At 46.3% G+C, this 24374-nt stretch overlaps 1 protein-coding gene across 1 annotated transcript; it reads right to left on the bottom strand.

Annotated features, from left to right (window-relative positions):
* Positions 1-8893: 8893 nt before the first annotated feature.
* Positions 8894-9292, bottom strand: LOC119377797 (28S ribosomal protein S2, mitochondrial-like; the record flags this gene model as incomplete). Its single annotated transcript, XM_037647102.2, is given in 2 exon segments — positions 8894-9112; positions 9114-9292. Coding segments are annotated over 2 exon segments (387 nt in total), but the record flags the coding sequence as incomplete, so codon positions are not given.
* Positions 9293-24374: the final 15082 nt, after the last annotated feature.

The raw sequence follows: 24374 nt of genomic DNA, 5'->3' as shown, positions 1-24374 counted from the left end.
AAAGGTGGTTTCACTGCTGCGTAGGAGTGCTATGCTGTGAACATATTTATCCAAGAAAAACATCAGCACTGCCGCAAAGCCCCACTTCAAGGTTCAATTACATATTACCCTCACATCGCTTAATCATTTAATAAATTTAAAAACTTTTATACGGGCTTTATACTCTCTAAGTATAGTACATTTAAAACGTAAGTATTTTAACCGGTTATCACTTGCATCCTACTGAAATTCAAATCCTGCTACTATTCAAAGTTGCTTCCACTTCACTTCGAACCAAAAAGAAATGACATTCGCACATGCCTTTTTCAATTAAAAAAAAAAATGTGCAGGTTAGTTGGGTCGTGACAAATAGCTCAATTTTCTTTATATATGATACATACTATTCGAACAAACGGACTCGAAATTATTCGACCAAATCACTATTCGCTTCGAACCTAAAATTAGTATTGCCACATCCCTAATATTTTTAAAACTATTCTACTCGTGGCGTTACGTAATTAAAAGGTGACTCGCCTAAGTATTCCATTCGCTATGGCGTTAGCCGTGAGGTCGATCCTGAGGGTGGATACTAACCATGGAGACACATTTCGATGAGGCAAACTGTGGAGAAAAAAAAAATAACCACATGTCGACATAATTTATGCGAGTCTTCTCTGAGACCCACCCCCATGTGGGTCTTTCGAGCGACGGAAGCCGGCCGCACGTTTCCTCTCCGCTTGAGCAACGATCGTCGGCTGCCCTCAAACGAGTTCACTCGCACATTTAACGTACGACGCACGGGACGATTTACGCCCTTGGACTTTACACGGACATCACGGCGACGCCGACGGCAAAAATACGCCTGAAGAGTGCTCACATAATTGCTACCACATTAAAGGTGGTTTTTGGCATGTAAAACCCTATAATATTAGTCGTATGTATACAGGAAGTTTTTGAAGAGAAACCACAATGCTGTTTTGATGCGATTTCTGGCTTTTCGGGCGCCCGTCTGCCTATGCAGAGGCTCCACCCCCATTATCTGCTCATTGGTGAGCGACTTCTTGTCCTGCGCTGAGCGCGATAGTACAGATTTCAATAGGGCTTTCTGTAGCCGTGTGCGGTCCTTTCCTTTCTACATCAGATGAGAGGGCACGGAGTAAAAGTGCTAAATTAGCGCTCGTACACAGAAACTCTGGGTATTGCCTCTTATGCCATTCGTGGAACTCACGGAGCGGCATGTAAAAATATATATATTTCAAAAACACCGGCTGAGATTTAGAAACTTCCGTTTGTAAAGTGGACAGTGCTTTTTTCTAGCAACAAACGCATTCACGGGCACCTTTAGTCGCAACTTCCCTGCTATAGCATGGTAATTTCAGACAGTGGTGGCCATCGCAGGCTAGTGTTGGCTATACTTTGTAGAGTTGGTTAACTGTCAGCTAGCGCTGGATGATGTTGGCTGATGTTGACAACCACTGCCTGGTGTTGGTTCAGCGTTGGCTAATGCTGGCAAGTTTTTTGCCAATGTTGGCTCGCTGTAAGCTAGTGTTGGCTATAGCATGCTAATTTTGGACAGTGGTAGCCATAGCAGGCTAATGTTGGCTATACTTGCTAGTGTTGCCTAGCACTGGATATCGTTGGGGAAGTGCCAGGTCATGATGGCTAGCACTAGCTATTAGCTATCCATTCTTATAACAATATAAAGGCCACAGTACTCCTTTAGACAATGACAGGGTGGATAGGTGGCTAGTCGGTTTTGAATGTTAATAGCAAACTTCCCAGCGCAAATAGAAAGACAACAGAGAAGAAAGGTATGTTGCGGGGCGTGTATACTTCGTCCACTGTCTTATATTTTGCGCTCAAAGTTTTCTATGCTAAGAAAAGCGATGGCAAAAGCCTCGCTGTAAGCTAGTGTTGGCTATAGCTGCTAATTTTGGACAGTGGTAGCCATAGCAGGCTAATGTTGGCTAATACTTGCTAGTGTTGCCTAGCACTGGATATCGTTGGGGAAGTGCCAGGTCATGATGCTAGGACTAGCTATTAGCTATCCATTCTTATAACAATATAAAGGCCACAGTACTCCCTTTAGACATGACAGGGTGGATAGGTGGCTAGTCGGTTTTGAATGTTAATAGCAAACTTCCCAGCGCAAATAGAAAGACAACAGAGGAAGAAAGGTTGCGGGGCGTGTATACTTCGTCCACTGTCTTTATATTTGCGCTCAAAGTTTTCTATGCTAAGAAAAGCGATGGCAAAAGCCTCGCTGTAAGCTAGTGTTGGCTATAGCATGCTAATTTTGGACAGTGGTAGCCATAGCAGGCTATTTGGCTATACTTGCTAGTGTTGCCTAGCACTGGATATCGTTGGGGAAGTGCCAGGTCATGATGGCTAGCACTAGCTATTAGCTATCCATTCTTATAACAATATAAAGGCCACAGTACTCCCTTTAGACAATGACAGGGTGGATAGGTGGCTAGTCGGTTTTGAATGTTAATAGCAAACTTCCCAGCGCAAATAGAAAGACAACAGAGGAAGAAAGGTATGTTGCGGGGCGTGTATACTTCGTCCACTGTCTTTATATTTGCGCTCAAAGTTTTCTATGCTAAGAAAAGCGATGGCAAAAGCCTCACGAGACACAAAATTACTGTGACGTTCTTGGTCAATTGCACTATTCCTGGATATTAGTGACGTCATGGGCTTTAATTCCTATTTTGACCACGACATATTGCCTCAACAAAATTTATGAAATTAATCATGTTCTTTCTCTGGCTCCGATAGAACCATCCATTTTTACCATTAACGAATTATGCAGGCCCCAGCAGATGCTGTCAAAATCTATGACGTCACGCAAATATTGGTGCGGGAACCCCGTGGCAGCATCATCACCTGTATTTTGTTTTTGCTTATTTTCTGGCTTACCAAGAACCATCTTGGTGGTGGTGGTGGTGGTGGTGGTTATGTTGCAGCAGGTGGGGTTAGCCTGGCCATCTAAGGTGGGTATACTTTGTCTGGTTCATCCACCCGTTCTTGTGGTTGGTGGCCGAACTTTTCGCAGCTAAGGCAGGTCCTTTAGCAAAACCAAGCTACGAGCCCATTTTACACCAAGAGCAAACTCTTGAGGAGCGCGTGTGGTTGCAGTTGTTGGTGGCTAATGTCACCAGAAAAAGTGTCACCGTGCCAAGATTGTTCAGGGAGGTGGTACTATCAAGACATCCTATTTTTCTATTGCCTGGGTAGAGCTGAAGGCTAGCAGTGAAGTCAAAGAGGAATGGTGGCACAAGCCATCATACGATGATTGTCAAAGCTGACGCGTACACTACTGGTGAAGTTAAAGAATTGTTAATTACCTTCTCTCGCAGCGCTATTTGTTGGCACATGACAGCAGCTTTGGATGGTGGATGCTGAAATCAGATACATACTTTAACGCTTTCCGGTTTTACACGCATGTGACAATGTTGTTGTCTAAGTTTATTGTATAGCATTGGTGCCACTAAGGACATGTTTACTTCCATTATATCGCTATTTGTTTGCATCCATGATGGCAAGCATAGGACGATGCACACCAAAGCAGGATACAATTTAAATGCTTTCTGGTTTTAAGCCCCAGGCGAAAATACAGGGTACCTCCTGTTCTTGCCATAGGCCTTCAATCCGTGTTACAAAGGTGTGCTTATGCCCAGTTTGCCTAACAAGAAAATGTGGATGACGCCACTATACCATGAGCTAGTGTGACTAAGACGCTGGCGTCGGGTCCTACACACCGCATCCAGCCTACAACTCTTCATGGGGGTGATGGTACCACATTCGGTCTTGTCGCTGTTAGTACGCAGTCAGCCAGTCCAAATGATGGAGAGGTAGCTAAGGTGACGCTATTCGCCGCGAGATCGGGCTACAGGTGGCAGCACCGTCGCCGTGCTAGTGTGGGTAGGCGGTTGTCGGCGTGTATACAAACACACACAATAGCGCTTCGTTGTGAGCGATCTGACCCAATTTCCGGCAAACAAAATGCGTTGACTGCAGCTTTCTGGTAATATGATCACTCTTCATTCCCGAATTAATGCACCAAGCACGCCGAACGTTACTATTACTTGTGAGAGAATGCATTCTGCCAACGAATGGGTTGCTCGCCTTTGGCAACAGTCGGCGTTTTCTCAATGGATGACGTTTTCTTATTGATTTGTACATGTATAGCTTGTGTTCCACCTACTACGAACGGCTGTAGTGCGACTGAATTTATTTACTTCTTGTTCATCTGGATACCCCCCAGCAAAAAGAAAGCCCGTATTCCTGCACGATGAGTTCAAATAGCACTATGTGCACTGCGTGTTCAAATATTCATCTGCATTTCTATTCAGTTCTCCATGAAATGTAGGACAGTTGATAGGTTTGCTGAGGAATGTACAGTCTCGTCAAATGAAACCCGAAAACCGGCAAGCCTTCGCAATGGTATATTTCGTGCCGTCGAGTTATCACAATGGACAGGCGTGCATATGCGCAGTGCGGTCAAACCGGATGCACGCGCCTGTCAGTGGTAATGACAGGACGGCGCGCACTACAGTCAAACCCGTTTATAACGAACTCGAAAGTGTCGCGAAAAGTGGTCGTTATATCAGTAGTTCGTTGTATATGGACTCGCCCTTAAAAACGTGCGCTTGGCGGCCAAGCCGTTTTTTTTTTTCTTTGTGCACCTTTATTAAAGTGCTAACAACCCTTCGGTGACAAGCTAAGCCTTTTCGCGTCGGTGGAGCGACGCCCGCTGCGTGCTCACGAGTGAATTAACCGCCTTTGCAATTAGCTGACACGTTTCACCGAAGCGCGGTACCGCGACGTGAGCCGATCATCCCTGGCTAGTTGCGTTGCAGCGCGTCGCCTACTCGGGTTCGCGGAGTCACTGCCGGCCGCTTGCTGTATGCCGTATGCGCGCGTTTGTACGTTCTTCGTGCTTGCTTCACTCCGGACCGTGCACGAGTGCGGCGACTAGACTCTTCGTTCAACGCGGCGAAGACAAGCATTTTGCAAGCAACGCGCACTCGACGTCTCCGCGATGCTCTCGCGGCCCTGCACGACGATGGGCGGCGCACTTGAGTTGTCACGTAGTCAAACACGCAGTATATTCTCACTGTCAGTGCATCGACGTTTCTCGGTGCCCGCGCCGCTCAACAACAGCGAGCTACTTTCGTTTCTACAAAGCGACGCGCACTTTAAAGCGGTCTCGCACGACGCGGCGGCGGCGAACTTGCGAACGGCAGGCAGCATGGCGCGCTCGTACCGCCGTCAATCCGCAGTGTACGGCGTACGCCACACGCGCAGCCGAGCAGATATCTACAGATGACTGTGATAAGGTTGTCGGCTATAAGGCATAATGTCACGTTCATCGACGGCCGCCACCTCGCCTTCGCTCTTTTCTGATGCTTATCCGCGAAGGCATCGCCGCAATCGCGCGGAAGTCGTAATCACCGATCGACCGGTCTCAGCCGTTACCGAAAAGACGGACGGCTTTTCGCGGCATATTGTGGCGTCGACGAGTTTAGGGACGCAGTGAACCTTTATGCGAGGAAAGTTATCGCGGTATCACCTCTTGCATTTATGCCTTCTTGCGTTCCAAGGCATTGCTTGGTTCATGGCAGGCGGTCGTAGCTGCAGAGAACGGCGTCAGGAAAGGTTATCGTGCGAAAGCTGACCGCAAGGCTTCATGGTGCCTACTATTTTTTTTTTTCCCTCACTGCCATTCTACCACTGAAGAAACGCCTGGAAAGGAGCGACCTCGCTCGCAGCGTCCGAAATCTGCGTGCGGTGCTCACCGATCTGGGTATCTTAGTCGCGAGTAAACTGGAGCGGGGCACGCGCGAGCGCGCGCCCCTTGTCACGCTTTAGAAGGCATGTTTTAACTTTTTTTAGCTTCGTATGCGCCATATTTTTTACCGCGACCGTGTCCGAAGTGTTCGTTGTAAAAGTAGAAGGCTTTGAAAAATGTTCGCTATATCTGGACGCAGCTTCAATGGTTAGCATAGGAAAATCGTAAGTGCACCCAAATATGTCGTTATACCGATAGATCGTTATATGTGGGATCGTTATAAGTGGTTCGACTGTATACCATGCGAAGGCTTGCCGCTGTTCGGTTTCATTTGACGAGCACTGTACGTGGCTGACAGCGCTTTAGTGCTACGGAGACGTTTAACACGCACACGCTTGTTTTTATTCCAGTAACAATACACAAAGGTAACTATACAGCACGGAACTTTCTTTGATTGATGACTTGCACGACAGCAATGGAACAAAGGCCTGGTTATTTCACGGGACCAAAATACATTTTTTTCATGCAAATAATGTCTGCTACCTCCATCAGTCTACTACAGTCGAACCCACTTATAACGAACCCACTTATAACGATCTATCGGTTATAACGACCATATTTGGGTGCACTTACGATTTCCAATGCTAACATTGAAGGTGCGTCCATATATAGCGAACATTTTTCAAAGCCTCCTACTTTTACAACGAACACTTCAGACACGGTCACGGTAAAAATATGGCGCATACGAAGCGAAAAAAATTTCAAACAGCCTTCTAAAGCGTGGAGGGGCGCGCGCTCGCGCGTAGCAGAGACGTAGAGCGCGCGTTGCTTGCAAAATGCTTGTTTTCGTCGCGTTGAACGAACAGGCTACTCGCTGCACCCGTGCACGGTCCGGAGTGAAGCAGGCACGAAGAACGTACAAATGCGCGCATACGGCATACAGCAAGCGGCACGGTAGTGACTCTGCGAGTCGAGTAGGGGACGCGCTGCACGCAACTAGCCAGGGATGACTGGCTCCACGTGGCAGTATCGCGCTTCGGTGAAACGGTGTCAGTTTCCCACAGCAAAGGCGGGTAATTCACTCGTGAGCACGTAGCGGGCGTCGCTTCACGACGCGAAAAGGCTTAGCTTGTCACCGGGAGGGGTTGGGTGCACAGAAACGAAAACAAAACCCGCTTGGCCGCTAAGCACACATTTTTAAAGGCGAGTCCATATACAACGAACTACTGATATAGCGACCACTTTTCGCGACACTTTCGAGTTCGTTATAAGCGGGTCCGATTGTATAACAACACAACACAAACGCTCAAGGTAATGTAAAGAAAAAAGAGTGGCTTTGCGTGAAATTACGACATAAATGTAAAGCACGCTGTTTGGATTAATTTTGACCATCAGGGCTCTTTAACACATACCTTAGTTGAAGTAAACGGGTGTCTTTGTATACATTTCGCCACAGTAATAATTGCGCAAGGCAACTCAGTTTTACGATTTCTGTGTCCCTCTTTTTCTGTTCTTTTGAAGGACAATTTAAGTACCGAAGTGTCAGACGTGACTTGACAGAAATATCTCTGTAGTGGGACCAGGACCGTACACAACTAAAGCTCGTCGCGTAACCTATAAACAACAGTCCCGAACTTACACACCTAACCACAACGCGCAAGTGCTGAGAGCTTTTTTTTTTACCACCGAGCCTCTAAAAGGCTATATTCACATGAGATTTAATACTTCTCATCTTTAGGACAACGCCAAGTGCACTTTGCAATGCGCTTGAGCCACAGAGCGGCACCTACACTTATATGACTCTCGTGAACGGAGGGTACGACAACCACACACAGCACTGTCGACAAGTGCACTCAGTGATCTTATAACAGTACATACACAGCCGATCAAGGTCAAATGCTTCTTTACATCGTGTTAGGCATACGTACGAGCGGTTAAAGTTGCACTATGCAAAGGAACAAACCACCTTTTGAGGACCTGCAGGATGTACGTGCGCATGCAAACACAACGTGGCTAGTAGACGACGCATGGAGCAATCCACACTAGGCGCGGTTCAGCCAGAACGCCGCCAGGCGGCGACTCCGCACGATCTCGCGGCCAATACACATTTAGCAACTAAAGGACCATTGCATAACTTGACTGAAGCGAAGCTGGTTAGCCAAACACATAGGTCATCATGTTAATTAAAGCATATGCTCCTGCTCTGCAGGCACAGCCACAATGAGCCAAGCGTTAATCAATAACGAACCAGAAACCAAACATTAATGGCTGTAGTTTTCATGAGACGCGACATCCACGTTTCCACCTGTTCAGTTGTAATCACAGGGCACAATGCCTCGATTACTAGTACATTTGCTGCTTTCTACACCTTAAAAAAATAGCACCTCAGTTTTTGGTTCTGTGTCCCACTTCTCTTACCACCAACCCAGACACAGAAAGCTTCCCCTCATGAATCATGACACAACCAAAGCAAATAAGTAAGCAGCACTGTCTATACATAGTTCGTGCAATGCTGGGCATGTCCAATGACCATGGAAACAAAGCAATATCAGAAGTCACTTACTGGCCTCAGAGACCTATAGAGGTGGTATGCATTGGTGCTAAAATTTGTGTGATACTGACCCTTCTCTAAAACGCAGTGTCAGTGGAGCACAGTCCTTCACTAGCAATTCACGGTTCCGCTAGAACTTTTACATGTTTAGCTGCTTCAGAGATACTGGGATCTGCACAGATTCTTACAGGATGTAATGAAAAAACGTCAGTTACTATTCATAGAACCTGCCTCATCATACTATCTTTTTTGTGCTGATAAACACAGTCACTAACTTCATTGCACAACGTCTATGGCAGCACACAGCAAATCTTTTTGGGAGCCCTTAGTGCTAAAGCACCAGCTGTGAGTCTAACGCATCTCAGCTGGTAAGCAAGCACAAAACATTCACAGAAAAAAAAGCAGTGCATGTGAGCACATGCGTGCACACATGAACACTGAAGAAAGTAGACAACACAGCTTGGTGTTTTGGACTACTTACACAATTCATTTCATCAACTATACAGTTCTGTGACATGACACGTGAGTCCTTGCCTTTCAAGTGCTCTCCGACGTCTTTGACGTCTCACCACTGGCTCCCTCATCGTTGCAATCAGCTTTGCCGCTTCCTCCTGGTCTTTTTTCCGCCGCTCTTTTCCGAGAAGGATGGCCGTCTTGAAGAGGTTGCAGTAGAGTTGGATAGCCGACGGCGTGTCGTCGTTTCCCGGGATCGGGTAGGTGATGAGGCGTGGGTCGCAGTTGGTGTCGACGATGGCGACCGTGGGTATGAGCATGTTGTTGGCACTCCTTGACAGCCGGGTGCTCCTCGAACACAGAGTCGAGCGTTGACAGCAGGATCACTGTGTCGGGGAGCCGTGTGACCGTGCCGAACTGAGCCGTTGAATTGGTGAACAGGCCAGCCCTCCACCATCGGGCGTGGGCGAACTCCTGGCATGCCTTGGCCGTTTCCTCCACCATGTGGGCTGTCTGCGAGTTCAAGGCGTACTTAGGAGAATGCGGACCCGACAGAGACTGAATGAACAACATACGTCGCTGTGCACATTTACTACATGATTTCATGACCTCACTTTCACAGCAGTGTAATTCGTATCCTGTCTATCCACACATCTACAGTCGTGAGCAACATAAAAGGGAACACTGAACACTTGTTTAATCAACGATTACTTGTAATGAATCGATGTGATTGCGACGTGCTGAATTCCAAGAACTACCTTTCCGCCGGATTTTAAAAAGTTATTTCACTCACTAACCTTTCCACTTGAGCTTTTGACATTACGAACACCTCTGCACTTGCCAACTGCGTTTAGCAACGACGACCTTTAAAAGGTAATTTTAGTGTTTCCTCTCATATTGCTCACGACTGTACTACAGGCAATATATTCGTAATGATGCAACAGCTTCCAGGCTGCCCTGTCATGGTGTGAGTCTGCCCATCAGGGTCATCAAGATAAGAAGCATCGTATTAGCACTTACTATCACAGTCACGACAGTGCTACCTTAAAACAGTGGGCCTTCATCAATTGAGACCATCGGACTATGATTCGTGGCTCTATCAGCCGAATCATAGAGTACTGTTGATATACATTGCAGAACAGGCCTCCATTTACATATTTTTAATTGTGTATGCTGCTGGGCGAACATACAAATTAAAAAATATATATACAATGACGTGCACAACAGGTCACATATAGTTAAGGAGACATGAATCCCGGAAAGCGATCGTGTCATCCTCGAATGCGTTGAAGCACTCCCAGCAAAACTGACGGGCATCCGGCGCTCTGACCTTTCAAGCGTGGTCGCCTCACTACGCAAGGACAACTTCAAGCTTCTCCAGACGGACAAAGAAGGAGGGTTTGTCATGATGACCTCTTGCGTCTACAACGAGAAGACTGGCAGAGCCCTTCATAGCAACTTCGGTCGGCAGAAAACTTCCACCCAGCGAAGGCGAAGAAGAGGCTCTCAAAGCGTGCGTTGATTCTGGCCTTTCCAAACTGTCGGCTTCGCTCAAAGGCTCCAAAGAGCTGTGCCTATCCGCATTCTTCACCATGAAGACGCACAAAGAGGGTAACCCTTTTCGAGTGATTGTCTCTGAAGTTGGCACTTGGCAGCGAAGCTTAGGTCAGTACCTGCAGAAGGGTCTTTCGTTTGTTAGAAGTCAAAGACCCGTTCATCGTTCGAAGGCCCTCCGAAGTGTCAAACTTTCTGCAGCAGTCTTGCCCTCAAGGAGTGCAAGCATTCTCGATGGACATCAAGACCTGTATTACTCGTTACCTCAGGCTGCTCTCACTGATACCTTACAAGAAGAGATCGAGAAGCACGTCCAGTACGTTTTCAAAACGCCGTCAACACCGTGTAACCAGGTTTTTAGAACTTCTATTCTTTTACCTCAGCAACACGGTCGTAAGACAGGAAGGGCGATACTATGTGCAAAAAGAGCGTGTGCATAGGATCGTGTATTGCCCCCATCCTAAGCAACTTGCTCTTGGCAATACACGATCCTATGCACCAGAACCTACGATCCGGTGTGAATTTTTCGCTTTGTGATGACTTCCTTGTTTTATTCGACGCGAAGCCGGACGAAGCCAGCATCACGGCAGACAAGATTTACAGCAACTTGTGCACTAACTTCCCTGGACTTCCTTCACTAAGGAGCTGCCTGAAGGCAAAAAACTGCGCTTCCTTGACCTCACGATTCACCTGGACGACCGGCATACCTGCTGGATTTATACCCCGATCGAAGAAAGACCTACTGCCATTTCATCTCATCATTCGAAGCTCGTAAAACGCGCCATCGCCTTGACGCCATGAGGAATGCCTTAGGTCGTTCCTGTCCCCATCAAGTCGCTTCAAGTTTCGCCTTCAAATGGAAAGGTTGGCAAGGGCTGGCTTTCCAGAACCGTTCTGGCAGGACTGGCTGAAGTAGTGCTACGCGAACTAGGTCGCAAGGAAAACGAAGACCCACAGCAAGTTGACAAGGCCAAAGTTTCCGTCATCCCCTACTGCATGGCGTATCCCACCGGGTGATAAAAGCGGCTGTGCGAGCGGGTGTAAGAGTGGGTTTACTCGGCGCCTATAAACTAAGCTCTCTCTGCAAGCGAGTGAATGCGGCAAGCTCTGAGAAACCCGCGTGCCAGAAGAAACATGCAACTCAGTTTGTTCCCTGCAAACAGGAGTGGTGTAGGAGATCCCGACGTCCTGTGGAGGAATGTACATCGGTCAGACCGGCCGTGGTGTCAATGACCGCCTACGAGAACACGCCAGCAATCTTGGAGCGAAGACCGGCAGCAACTTGGCAATCCACTGCGCTAGGTGCGGCTGTAGCCCCGATTTCCAGCAGACGCGCATCGTTCGCAGTTACCGAGATTCCCGAGCCGAGAAATCTATGAAGCCTACGAAATGCATAACGTCGGGTCAGCATTGTCAGTTCACCTTCGATAGCGTTAACAGACAAAGAGATTAGTTATCTGCACCGTTAATTTTCATGCGTTGTATAGGGTAGGGCACTGCGTTTTTGCAATATCTCTCCCCCTCCTCTCATGTGAAAAGCCTATTTATTCGTGTTCGCACAAATAAAAAGCATTGTGGCAGTTCAGCGCCTGGTCCTGTCTTACTTTCTGTGTCCTCTTACTTTACGCGCTGTTTTTGAAACCATGCAGTTACAAACCTCACCTGAACGAAATTCGGTTTCGTTCTGGAACCAGCGAGAAGGCGAGTCATATAACAATTGACTCGCAGAGCTCAGGATACTAGCCTCGCAGTGTGAACTTGGAGAGCTTGAAAATAGTATCTACGCAGTAGAAAATCTTGGGGTACGAGAGGAAAGAACTTCGGCATATTTTGGATCCCTCCGAATAAAAACAAGCGATTTTGCGAGAGCATTGCCATATGCCTACTTTTGAAGACGTACTGCCGCGGCTGCAAGTAGCCGAATATTTTTCCACCCTTGATGCTGCGTCAGGGTTTCATTACTCAACACCCTCCTATGCCAGAACTAAAGCCCCTTCTTGTGTCTTCCGCCGGCTAAGTTAAGTAGCGCCAACTCATCCTGTCCCTCTCCCTTTACACCCCGCCTCGCGGAAGCCGAAGTGCCACCATGAGGTTTCTGCTGCTTTTTCGTTGATGCACCCGCCCATGCCCGCCCATGCCCTCGGGACGCAGAAACACCGAGCGAAAACTCACTCGACGGCAGGCAGTGCAGGACGAACTCAACACGTCAACACTTGCGAAACGGAAAAGAAATATTTGTTTTCCTCACGTGTGCACATGCGGGTGCAGAACAAGATGGTAGAAAAAAAGCGGAAAGAAGTGGCTGAAGAACCTTTTCCGGAACCTCCGGAACCAATAATGGACGGCGGCGACGAAAAAATAGATAGTGCTACGTAAAAAAAGCGGCAACAGACGTGATGGTGGGGCTTCAGCCACAACAATTGAGATTTGTGACTCTAAAGAAGAGAGCAAAGAACAGTTAGCTGAATTCAACTGCAGCGCTCCTTTTGAATCTGAAAGAAGCATTGACGTGTTAGAAGCAAAACCGCCGCCTTGCCAGAAAACGCGGCTTACAACATCGCAGAGCTACAGGATGCACGGCAACGGGGAAATATTACAAGAATTGCAATGTCGAAACTATGTTTCAAGTGTGCGTCAGGCACAAAGCATGAAAACACATACATTGTTTGGTAGTGCACAAACGGACGAACACGAAGGAAGAAGACGGACCAGTCCTTCTTTGTGCGCTACCTAACAATTGGTAGGTTCCAAGTCACCCGCCTTTGAGTCTTACATAAAACACGGCCAGAAGGACGACACATACAAGTAGCAATCCAACCGACGGCGAAGAATATTTCGTGGAAGCGTGGGGGTTCGTGCGATCGAGAGCGACGGGCAGTGGGTGGCAATGTTAAATGTGGCCGGCATCGTCTCAGATGGAAAATAAACACAGGAGCGAACTGTTTCGTTATACCAGAAACAGTCTTTCGAAAGTTATCAGAGACTCTAGCCCAAAACAGTTCCGCACCTTGCGAACGTTTTTCGGCCACACAGAAAAAAACAACGGAAAGATAAATCTTGTTGCCTCTAATAGGACTAGGAGCACCGAGGTGACGTTCTTCGTTGTCGTTCAAGTTGTGCCAGTTACATTAAGTGGCCCACGTGGCTGAGAGACTACAACGCATAGATACGGTCAACGCCGTAGCGTCTGGAATCATGGTATCTGGCTTTAAATACATATTCCAGGGCCTACGACAACTTTAATGCCTCACCTATCGCCTGCAGCTAAATGCCGATGTACGACCAACCATCAAAGCAAATGCAGAATTGCCGTCGCTTTTCAAGAGCCCGTCAAATGAAATCTGGACAAAATGTAACGCAACGGCGTCATCGCGAGAGTGAAACAGCCGTGCTTGTGGTCCGCCATGTGGTGGTAGTACTAAGAATGGTAAGCTACACATATCTTTGGATCCCTCAGATTTAAACGAGGCGATTTTGAGAGAGCATTGCCATATATCTACTTCGGAAGACTTACTGTCGCGGCTGCAAGAAACCAAATATTTTTCCACCCTCGATGCTGCTTGAGGGTTTTGGCAAGTAGCCCTTGACCAACAAAGTTCGCCTGTTTGCACCATGAACACACCGTTCGGAGTACGGGTTTCTGCGCATGCCATTCGGCATCACATCGTCACCGGAGGTTTTTCAATGCGCCCTGTATGAAGTGGTCGGAAGCTAGGCTGGCGTAGCGGTCGTGATAGACGATATATTAGTCTGGGGAAAGACATGGCAGAAGCACGACCAAACCCTGATCGCCTTGCTTGAAGGCTGCGGAAATGCAATCTAAGCTCAATAGTAAAAAGTTACAATATTTCCATGGGCCACCTCCTCACTGCAGAAGGACTGTCACTGGATCCAGACAGAGTTTCATGCAAGTGCCTGCGATAAAAAAGCGTAAGGAGCTTCACGTATTCCTAGGAATAGTAAACTTTGTAGCTCCTCTTATCCTAAACTTATCCGTTGCATCCGCACCTATTCGGGAGCTTCATAAGAAGGACATCGCTTAGACGTGGACGGAAGGGCAGAAACAGCTTCCAAATATTATGAGCTATTCTTGTTACAGCGCCCATCCTAGGCTATTTCACGCCGTCCAAAACAGTGAAACTGTCCGTGGACGCCAGCCAATCGGCGTCCGCGCCGTCATCTTGGAGGATGACCTCTTAGAGCCTATTGGTCCCGCTCCTAATTGCCGCGGAGTAGCGGTACGCATAAATTGAAAAAGAAACCCTAACCATAGTTCATGGCCGAATGAGTCCAAGGAATACATACTCGGAGAACCAGTAGAATTCTACCATCGGCCCCCTGAATCAATTTTCAAGAAACCGGTTTTTGATTGCCCTTTTCGTCATCAACATGCACCTCGTTCTTCAAAGATTCCCTATCACCGTGGTATACTACCGGGAAAGGGACTATCTTTGGCCGACGCACTTTCACGTTTTCCTTGCACAACGGAGGACCTGGTGGATGAACGGACCAATTTGAAGTCAATGCTGTTTCTTCGTTACCTATTTCAGATCAGCAGGGGCGACCAATCAAGACACCCTCATGACGAGCTCTGCCGTTACGCAAGTACACACACTTTTCTCATTAGTGCTTGCACTTCCATGGTGGTGTGCTCGTGTGGCTGGAAAGGTCAATCATTATTCCTATTAGGTAAAAATCACTTCATGTTTGACTCTCATCTACCTCACTTGCGTTAGTAAAGCATTTTGTGGCATTCACTATATTCAACTTTGCCGTTATTGATGCGTTCCACTATATACGCCTTTTCTATGTAGGCTATGAAATAATGGTGTTATAAATTTATTATTTTAATGTGCATCATTTGTAGAAATGTACCTGCATCTTATATATGTTGCTCGCGTGCATTTGCTATGTTCATTGTATATTACATGATTTCGCTTGCTATCCTCTACGCCAGGACTTGTGCAGTACCTCGTCAAGCGACTTTGATCTAGGTTTTGTTTCTGTCCAAGAACGTTCCCCCTTTTTTGAGAGGAAGAAACGTGAAACAAAGAATCCGTAAGCAAAAAGATAAGTCAATAATAATATCTGGGGTTTAACGTCCCAAAGACACGATATGATTATGAGAGAACGCTAGTGGAGGGCTCCGGAAATTTCGACCATCTGGTGTTCTTAAGTGCACCTATCTACGTACACGGGCCTCTACCATTTCGCCTCCATCGAAACCGCACGGCCGGGATCGAACCGCGACCTTCGGGTCGCGCCGAGCACCGTAACCGCTATACCACCGCGGCGACAGAAAAAGATAAGTCATGAATTACGTGAACACGCTGAAAGTACCTTTGTACTAAGGAAAAATTCTGTTAGAAAAAAAAATGAAAAATAAATACCGAAGAATAAATCAGTATTGAAATCTCCTGCGAAAATAAAAATTTGGGTAGCTCCTGCGTAAGGTGTCCACTGTGGCATCGTTCCGCTGGCGCTGGCCGCACCACACAACGCGCCTCGCGGTGCATCGAATCCATTTTTCGACCGAGAAGCACCAGGTGAACCTTTTAGGCCGATAAGCTTCAAAATAGGACTGCTTACCTTCCAGTTGTTCCTGAGTTACTTATCCTCGTTTTCACTGAATTTAATTTGGCGACATTATGCTCACTACATGTCATTGTATGTCGTGTAGTTAATATACGAGGAGCAGTCATAAAGTAAGGACCGTTTGTTAATATTAAATATTTACATGTCAGAATATAGATTTAGTTGTGCAGCGCCAACTGGTAATTTTTTGCGAAGGTACTGAAGTTATTGTCTGACTCAGTATTCGTCTGCTTTTCAGATATTGCAAACGACAATGTCTGCGAAAATCGTTGCTCCACCTGTTGTGAAGTGCGAGCGGCAATTCGGTTTTTGCTGGCAAAAGGATCATCAGCTGCTCGTATTTGGGGGGGGGGGGGGGTTGTGCCTAGTTATGTACCTCAAGTGATGATGAAGTAAAGGTCAGAAAATTTCGCCGAGACTTCACAAATGGCCGCACAAATGTGCACGACGTAGAGCGGAGTGGCAGGCTCAGAATCCAGACCAATGAAGCTGTTCAACAAGTGGACTGGGAATGGCGATTAGATCGACGACTGCAGTTAGTGTCTTCCGGAGAATTTCCTCTTGTCGCCGCCTACCCTTTGCACGGTTGCAACTGAAGAGCTCGATATCACAGTGTGTCCATGGTGGGTACGAAAAATGCTTGCCGACCAACTCTACCAGCACAATTCCCAGGCGGCGAATTTCTATGCAGATGAAAACTGGTGCAGCAATTACGCAGAAAAGTGAAGTAGGCTTGTACTGAACTAAACCCGTCAATAAAAAGTTTTACTCAGGAATATTTATTTTCTTGGGACCAAACGGCCCTTACTTCTTGAATAACCCTCGCATTTGCAAAGCTATAGCTTTGCGTAACCTGTCTTTTTAGTTATATTAAATTGTGCTTACTATAGGATGCCCCACTTGTACCTACTGTGCATTTATGCTGTTATGAATTTTATACGTCGGATATCGGATTTCGCTTGTCTACCTACTTATAAGTTCTACTGATATTTGGAATACTACTGTGCTAACAATTGCCCGTGTTCAGTGATCATAGCATTTCTTTTGTTTTTTTTTATGAACTTATGCGGACTGATCATGAATCTGCGTTCTTCCTGCGACAATTCAAAGACATTTGCTTGTTGGAATATTATTTGCAGGCGTTAGGGGCCTGGTTGCCTGGTTGGCAATCACTGCATCGAGACAACTTTCTCTAGATACTGCGTTATCATGTGACCCAGGAAAAGGTGACCGCTACTCCATCTCTCGCATGACTGATAACGTTCGTTCGATATAAGGAATTGTCTGATGAGACTTCCTAGAATCCACTAACTGCGTTAATGGTTGGAAACAAAGGTTACTGCATTACAGACAAATGATTTGTACGCATATTTCATTTAACTTGAGCGGTATGAATACTGCGAATGCCTGCACACATGCAGACGTTCCTATATCCATTGCACGTGGTTTGTCCCGATACGCAAGACATTCAGCTAATGAACTCTTCTCACATGAGCGTACCCATTCCGTGCGAAAGAGCTCCAGTAGTTCATCACGACTTCGCTCAGCTTCACTTCCGGACCAGAGTGGGCGTCTTCGAACGGCACACCGAACAGCAGTCGATGTCACTCCACGATGGTCACCTGCGTGAACACGGTCCGGCTATGCAGTGTCAAATATGCATGTGCACGCAATGTATATTATGACTGCGTTTTAACACGGAAGTGTTTCATGCCGGGGTCCACGAAGACTTTGATGATGTATTTCCGTCGCGGAAATACGTCAGCAAAATGAACGCCATCAGATGGCAAAGAAAAAAAACTAAGAAAACGTTCTGTTGACAGGAGTAGAACCAGGCCTCTCAGTGCGCGACGATGGCTGGCGGGCGTTTAGCCGACTGAGCTACCGCCTAACACATAACGGAGGCTGCCTGAACGCGCCTTTTATCTTTCACTCTTGCCTCTTACAGTGCCTTGATTGATGGATAGATGCTATGAGCTTCCCCTTTATAAAGAGGCGGTGACATGTGTGCCACCAGGCTCGAAGAAAGAAAATGAAAAACGCGCCGTTGCTCGACCGTCCCATTCGGCGCGTTTGTCGACGGCGCGTAATTTTGTCAACCCTCAACAAACCGTGAGGTGGTGGCTTTAGCCCAAGCCTCGCCCATAGCATCCATCCATATCGAAGAATAGCTCTCCGATGCTCGGCTGGCTGTGGCACCTGGTTCCCGCTCACCCTGTGAGAATTAACAACAAGTTAGAGGGAAGACACGACGCCCGTAGCGTTTCTCTTCGCGTTTCACGACGCTTTGAAGGAGTGCATATCGAGTATCAGTGTTTATTATGTGCTTTTTGATGCCATCTTTGTGAGGGATTCCCCATATGCGGTGTCCACATTTATGTTAAGAACTTCATCTACCGGAAGGGTTAAATCACGATCACGGGCGTTACTTGTCGGTACGGAGATGTACCACTAGGCGTCAACGTGAGTGCGCCCACATAAAGCGGTGCTATGTCTGCCGAACGCAGCAGATTCCTATGACGAGGGATCAGCCATCTTTTTTGTTAAACACGCCATAGCATTTATTCCTTTATCTAGAAGATAGCGTGATATTCAAGGGGTGACGCTTATTATTAAGGGCGGTTACGGCGATAAGAAAGTTACGCAGGGTTTTCATGACACAAGGGACCCAATGCTATTGCCCCCACCCAAGTAGTATAACCAGAAGGTAATTTTAATGTTAGAAGTGGTCAAAGCGATAAAATATTATTTAGTTTTCAGCGGAGACGCAACAGCTTCAGCCGCGATCTACATGCTTTCATAAATCTCGCCTGCTTCATATGATGGCGCAGGATCAGTTGCCGGGCATTTTTCCGGAAAGTATAATCGTCACGCGTGCGTGCTGGTGTGTGGTGGCGGCAGTACGCAATAAGAGACGCGTTCAGAGCACGTTTTGCCCTAATATGCGGAGATCTTGAGCCGCGGTCAGTTGTGAATTAGGTCGCGAATGACGAAAATCGCAGCTTTAACTGCTCTTATGCAAACTAAGTAATGGATTTTCGTATTCATCAGAAAATGAATGCACTGATGTCGCAGACGCCTGTTAATTCTTTTCTTGGTACTTTCGACAATTCGGCATTCGGTAAATGCAGACATTTTTTCCGGTCCCTTGCAATCCTAATTAACTAGCTTTTACTGTAATGATGTCCGAAGGCTCACAGAGGAGTAGCACATCCGGAGGCACAATCGCTCTCTTCCCCACAGGCTTTTGTCTGTCTTTTGATTTTGCTGCCTTTGGGATGCTACTATGGGGTTCTTGGGTGTTTTTATTGTAATGTTTGCTTACTTGGTAGAATATGCATCAGACAGGAGGGAGTGGGGTAATGCTAGGGCAGAAAGGTTTATTTATAGCACTGAGTTCAATTTACGATGGTCAAAATAATTATCAGATGGTAGCAAATACCATTTGGACCCCTACACCTTGCGCAAAGTTGGGGCTAGGAGTCTTTCCGCCAATTTTTTCTGGACGAGTATTTGAGTTGCTCTTCAGTGACCGAACTGGTACTAAGACCCTGCACTGATAATCGAAAATGCGTACCATCTTCTCTCGGCACTTCTCTAGGCAGGAAGGTCGAAAGGCTTGCCATTTGTAGATATCCAAGAAATTACTTTTTTATTTGCGAGCACGTCTGGCGAAAGCATTCACTGAGTGACTGTGAAGGGGACGCTTTCTGTCTGAAAGGCATTGTTGTTGTCTGAAACAGTCGCTACGTGGTTCAAAACTCTTGTTTGTCCTTTGGCTTGTGATGGTGCAGGGGTCACTTCAGTTGTTAATCAAGACAAAAATATTCTGCAGATAAAAATGCATATGAGGGAATGTTCCACTGAATGCTTGACTTTGACTTGCCCGAGAACCAATTTTAAAAGCCAGATGGAAATTGAAGCGGGAATAAAGAAGTCCCCGTTGAATAACTGCCACACAAGGCGCCGAACCATCTATAATTGTCAATCCACGGGGATTCAATCGAAGCTTTTGAAAAATATCCCGGGCTGGAGCCAGCTCGGGATATTTTTTGCCGGGCCGGTTTTGCCGACGCCAGCAAAAACCGGGTGTATAGCGGCAGCACGGCACCTATTGCCCCCCCCCCCCCTTCTCCCCCCCGTAGTCGTCGCCTATAGTGCGCACCGCTTATGTATGATTCACTGCCCGCATGATGCGTCACATTAATGTAGGTAGGTGTTTGCCGCTTTTTGTTGACAAAGCGGTAATCGTGGCGAGCTTTCGAGATATGTGAGGTGCATTTCGCCTAAGGAGGGGTAAAGGACGTCAATGATAAATTTTGACCGCACGCTCAACTAGAAACTGGTTACTAGAAACAGTCTAGAAACTGGTTTGCGTGTCACCTCAAACCTAGAAACTGTTTGTGTGTCATATGCTTCACTTTTCCAATAAACTATGCATTATACTCCTTTCATTCAACTAGAAACTGATTTTATGTCGTTAATTTGTTCCACTTTCTAATGCACTGCAGAAGGAATGCACAAATCGTTGGCGGCTATAAAGGAAGTCTGAATGCGTGACCAGGGCACAAGGTATTTATTTACGGAAGTATGGTATAAATTGCCATTGTTGCTAGACTGTAATGTCTAGAACTTTCGTACTGCTGTCATACATTCTGTGCTTGTAGATTATCATCCGTTGGTTGGGTTAAGCTCCATTCACTGACGTTTCTGTTAGAATGATTTCATTTGGTGGCCTCGTCAACTGTTACTTCAAGTGCACCGTGCAACTTTTGTTCTGTATTTTTGAGTGTGCAAAGGCAGTTATTGAGCTAATACTGTTAAACTTCATTATTCCATTTTGACGGGTACGCAGAATGACTTTGACTTAAACTAAATGAATTAACCCAAGTTATAGCAAAATGCAATATTTCGCGATAAAGAAGGTGACACGTCTGGGAACGTACTACATTCTCTTTTTGACGAAAATGAGGATTTCCTTGTGCTTCCTGCCTCTGGACACAGTCGCCATCGCCGTGTCCTTGAGAGCACAAATGTGGCAGAAGCCATACCCGTGACTCTAGAACGTCCGTGTGTGAATCAGTCTCTCTATTGCCTGGTAAACGAAGGGCACATCGGTGCCATAAGTATTTTGGCATTCGCATAGTTGTCATCCCCCCTGGCGTGGTTTTCATATTCGCCGACTACTTGGGCGATGATGACTTTTTGTGTTTCGCTGGCGCAGGACATTGCACATTTGTCCACCTTGTCATACTCGCCAAATCTGTATTGTCAAGCACATTTAACATTTAACGTGCTCCAGGTAGATTAACTGTACAATTCAATCTCTTTGCTAAATACAAACATGGTTGAAAAGTAAAAACGATTTTCTGACACTGTGTCAGCTAAAAGAGCCATCCGCAACACCTTACTACATAAGGAAAAGAGACACGCGGCACATACCGTTTTCACGAACGAATTATGGCCTGAAAACTGTTAAGCATATCATGCCAAACTTTTTGAATTACCTGAACAACAAAGGCATTACGCCTGATACGCTGACAAACAAGCAGTGGAAAGAATATTTAATTAGCAGCCCCAGACAGCGTCTCTGAATGTTATCAAGTAATCTCGAGTTCATTTTCACTATGTATTATTTGATAGTACCATATTCAATTTGATATTTTGTTTGATTAGAAGTGCATTTTTTTCCTTTTCATATGTACATCTACAAACATGAGCTGTTTCATGTATTTGTGTTTTCGTTATGCATACCATTTCAAGGTAATGTTTCTTGTATATATATAGTTATGTTCATTTCCATTTTTTCTCACATTGTTCTCCCATATTTATACCGTATTCTTCAGTGTTTGCCGATTTTTTACATTATCTCTGCAGTTGAAATTTGCTGCTAATTTTGCTGATATTTTGCTTGCTTGTGTTATGCTTTCTTGTACTTTTCCTGTTTACCTGCTTGTATTTTATTTCTTTTTTTTATACATGACCACGTGTCTGCTGCCACTCTGCTTAGGTGAGGAATCCCGTCAAGCTGCATTTCAGCAGCTTTTAATTCCTGTCTTTGCATCTTTTTTTTACTCTTTTTAATCTGATTTGCATTTTGTTTTGTGTTGACCGCTACCATTGTATGAAAATATTGAATTCATTGTGCCTTACATTGTGCTTTAACACGATTGCCGAAAAAAAATTGCTAAATAAACTGAAACTGAAACATGATGTATTAAAATTCACTAGACTCTGTGATCGGGGTACAAAAATACGGTGAAGAAACTATTGCCAATTGTTTCTTCCATTACCTCGCTCCAGGTGCAGGCAATAATTAGTAATAATTGTTGTCGTTAACGGGTACGAGCAAGACTGTGCAGAGTGGTCAAAAACGGCACACTTTAGGTGTTGTCATTCTTGCGGTATTGCTGTGGAGCTATGTAGCAAAAAAATGATAGAGCTGTCTAACACCCATGCGAGAGTGAGGCAGACAGTTAGGAGGTAGCCAAGAATGAAAATTTCAATTCAGCTACCGCAACCGTTCATTGTTTCAGCAGCGACCCTTTGCATCAGAAGATTTTCTCATTTATTTATTTATCAACACAAAGCATATTGTTTTTAAAATACGAATTATACGGATTTCTCAAAGTGATTATTCATGTTCTATTTTTGCAGCAATGCTACCATGAAGTCCAGCACTTCCTAGCTCTCTAGTGCACTGCTGTTCCAATGTCCCTGTGGTACGCGCACACATCATGTGCAGTGTATTGTGCATGCTGTGGCATGGGCACATCACTTTTTTTTTACAAATAATGCTTTTAAAACAGTCATTCCCTATCACATGTGTCAGCTGATCAACAGTGGGGCTTGCAAGGATAGCTCAGTACTCGAACTTGTCTTCTCTGACATCCTCGCAAAAAACTGTTACTCAATTGAGGCGTTTTTGCAACATCAGGTGTTTTTGCAACATCTTTGCAACATAAGCCAGTTTCTTTTCAACGTGATGCAACAAATTGCGTTTGCCCGGGATACATGAGCTTAGAACGACTGAGGGTTGACCTAGTTGGTAGGAATTCATCGTAAAAAGATCGGCGTGCAGACACGAACACACGGCAAGGAAAGCGAGTAGAATCTCGACAACATATTATGAAACAGGAAATATAGCATAGCGTTGTGGTTTCACTTGTTTGTTCAACGACTTGTGGCTCTCGCCAATGTTTTATCAAAATAGTACATAGCGGGTCAGGGTAATTTTACTGACAGTGCATCATTTGCGAGCAGCTCTGATGCTGTTTGCTTAAATGAAGTTCAAATCGTCATACACGCATGTGTAGCGAGAAAGACTACGGTCAGCACCATATGCAAGTACAGTGCGAGAGTGGCCCATAATCAATATCGTTGTCTGACACTTCATGCTGAGTACTATGAGAAGTATGATGAATGAGCCAAGAGATCAATTTTCTCTTATTCAGCTGCAAATTTTATTAACGGATGGTTATTTTCATTTTTTGCACGTGCTAAAATCAGTGAATGACAGCGCTGATTGCTTGCATGTATATGGTGTAAGGAAGAGAGAACAGAGACAACGCCCGATCGCAGGGACGGCTGTATTATTCTCTGCTTTGTCTTGTTTCGCTTCGTGCCAGCTGCCCGCGCGCCCGAACTCCAGCGTCGTTCTTCGTCCTCACACTCGGCCATGACTGCGAACGCGCGGAGCTGCCGACAAGGCCTCCGGCGGGCGGCACTGGCTGCACCGCGCTGCGATTCTGCTCGGGATGTGCCTTTTAGGAGGTTAATATGGCTTCAGCCAAGTTTAAGAGAGCCCGACGTTTCGGGACCGATTCGGTCCCTTCCTCAGGGGTGACTGGTTTGGTCACGGAAGCTTCTCCCCGATTTGTTCCACCGCGGCTCCGGATTTCCCTTTCCCTCACGTTTCGAAGGCCGTGAACGCAAACCGAGGGCATTGTTCCCAGAGACCGGTTCACATTTGCCGGCGTGTTTCGAATGTGCCACGACTCGAGCAAGAGCCTCCTTCCCAGATTCCTTTCTGTTTCCAGAACAGAAGCGCCGTCGAAGTCGATCTTATGGTCGTGCTTTTCTCAGTGCTCTGCAAGAGCGCTGCTTTGCACTTCCATGTTCCTGACGTCGTTCTTATGTTGACGTAATCTTTCTGGGAAGCACTTGCTCTCGCCTATGTAGCTAGCTGGGCATTGTGAACACGGCACCTTGTAAACTACGCCTGGTGTTGTTCCCTCGGGGTCGATCCTTCGGCCGCGGTAGCAGGCGGGTGAGCGTCGACGCTGGCTTGTGTATCACCGTGACCCCCTCTTTTCTGAGAATCCTGGCGAGCTCTTCGCTGATGCCCGGCACATATGGTATGACAATGCGCTGGGCTGGCTTCTTGGATTCCGTTTTGGCCGGTGGGGTGCCGGGGAGGGGGGAGGGGGGTCGCGTAGCGTGTTTTCC

The sequence above is a fragment of the Rhipicephalus sanguineus genome, unplaced genomic scaffold (genome assembly GCF_013339695.2).
Source record: "Rhipicephalus sanguineus isolate Rsan-2018 unplaced genomic scaffold, BIME_Rsan_1.4 Seq5666, whole genome shotgun sequence".
NCBI classification, from domain to species: Eukaryota; Metazoa; Arthropoda; class Arachnida; order Ixodida; family Ixodidae; genus Rhipicephalus; species Rhipicephalus sanguineus.
This window is presented reverse-complemented; position numbering and strand designations above follow the sequence as displayed.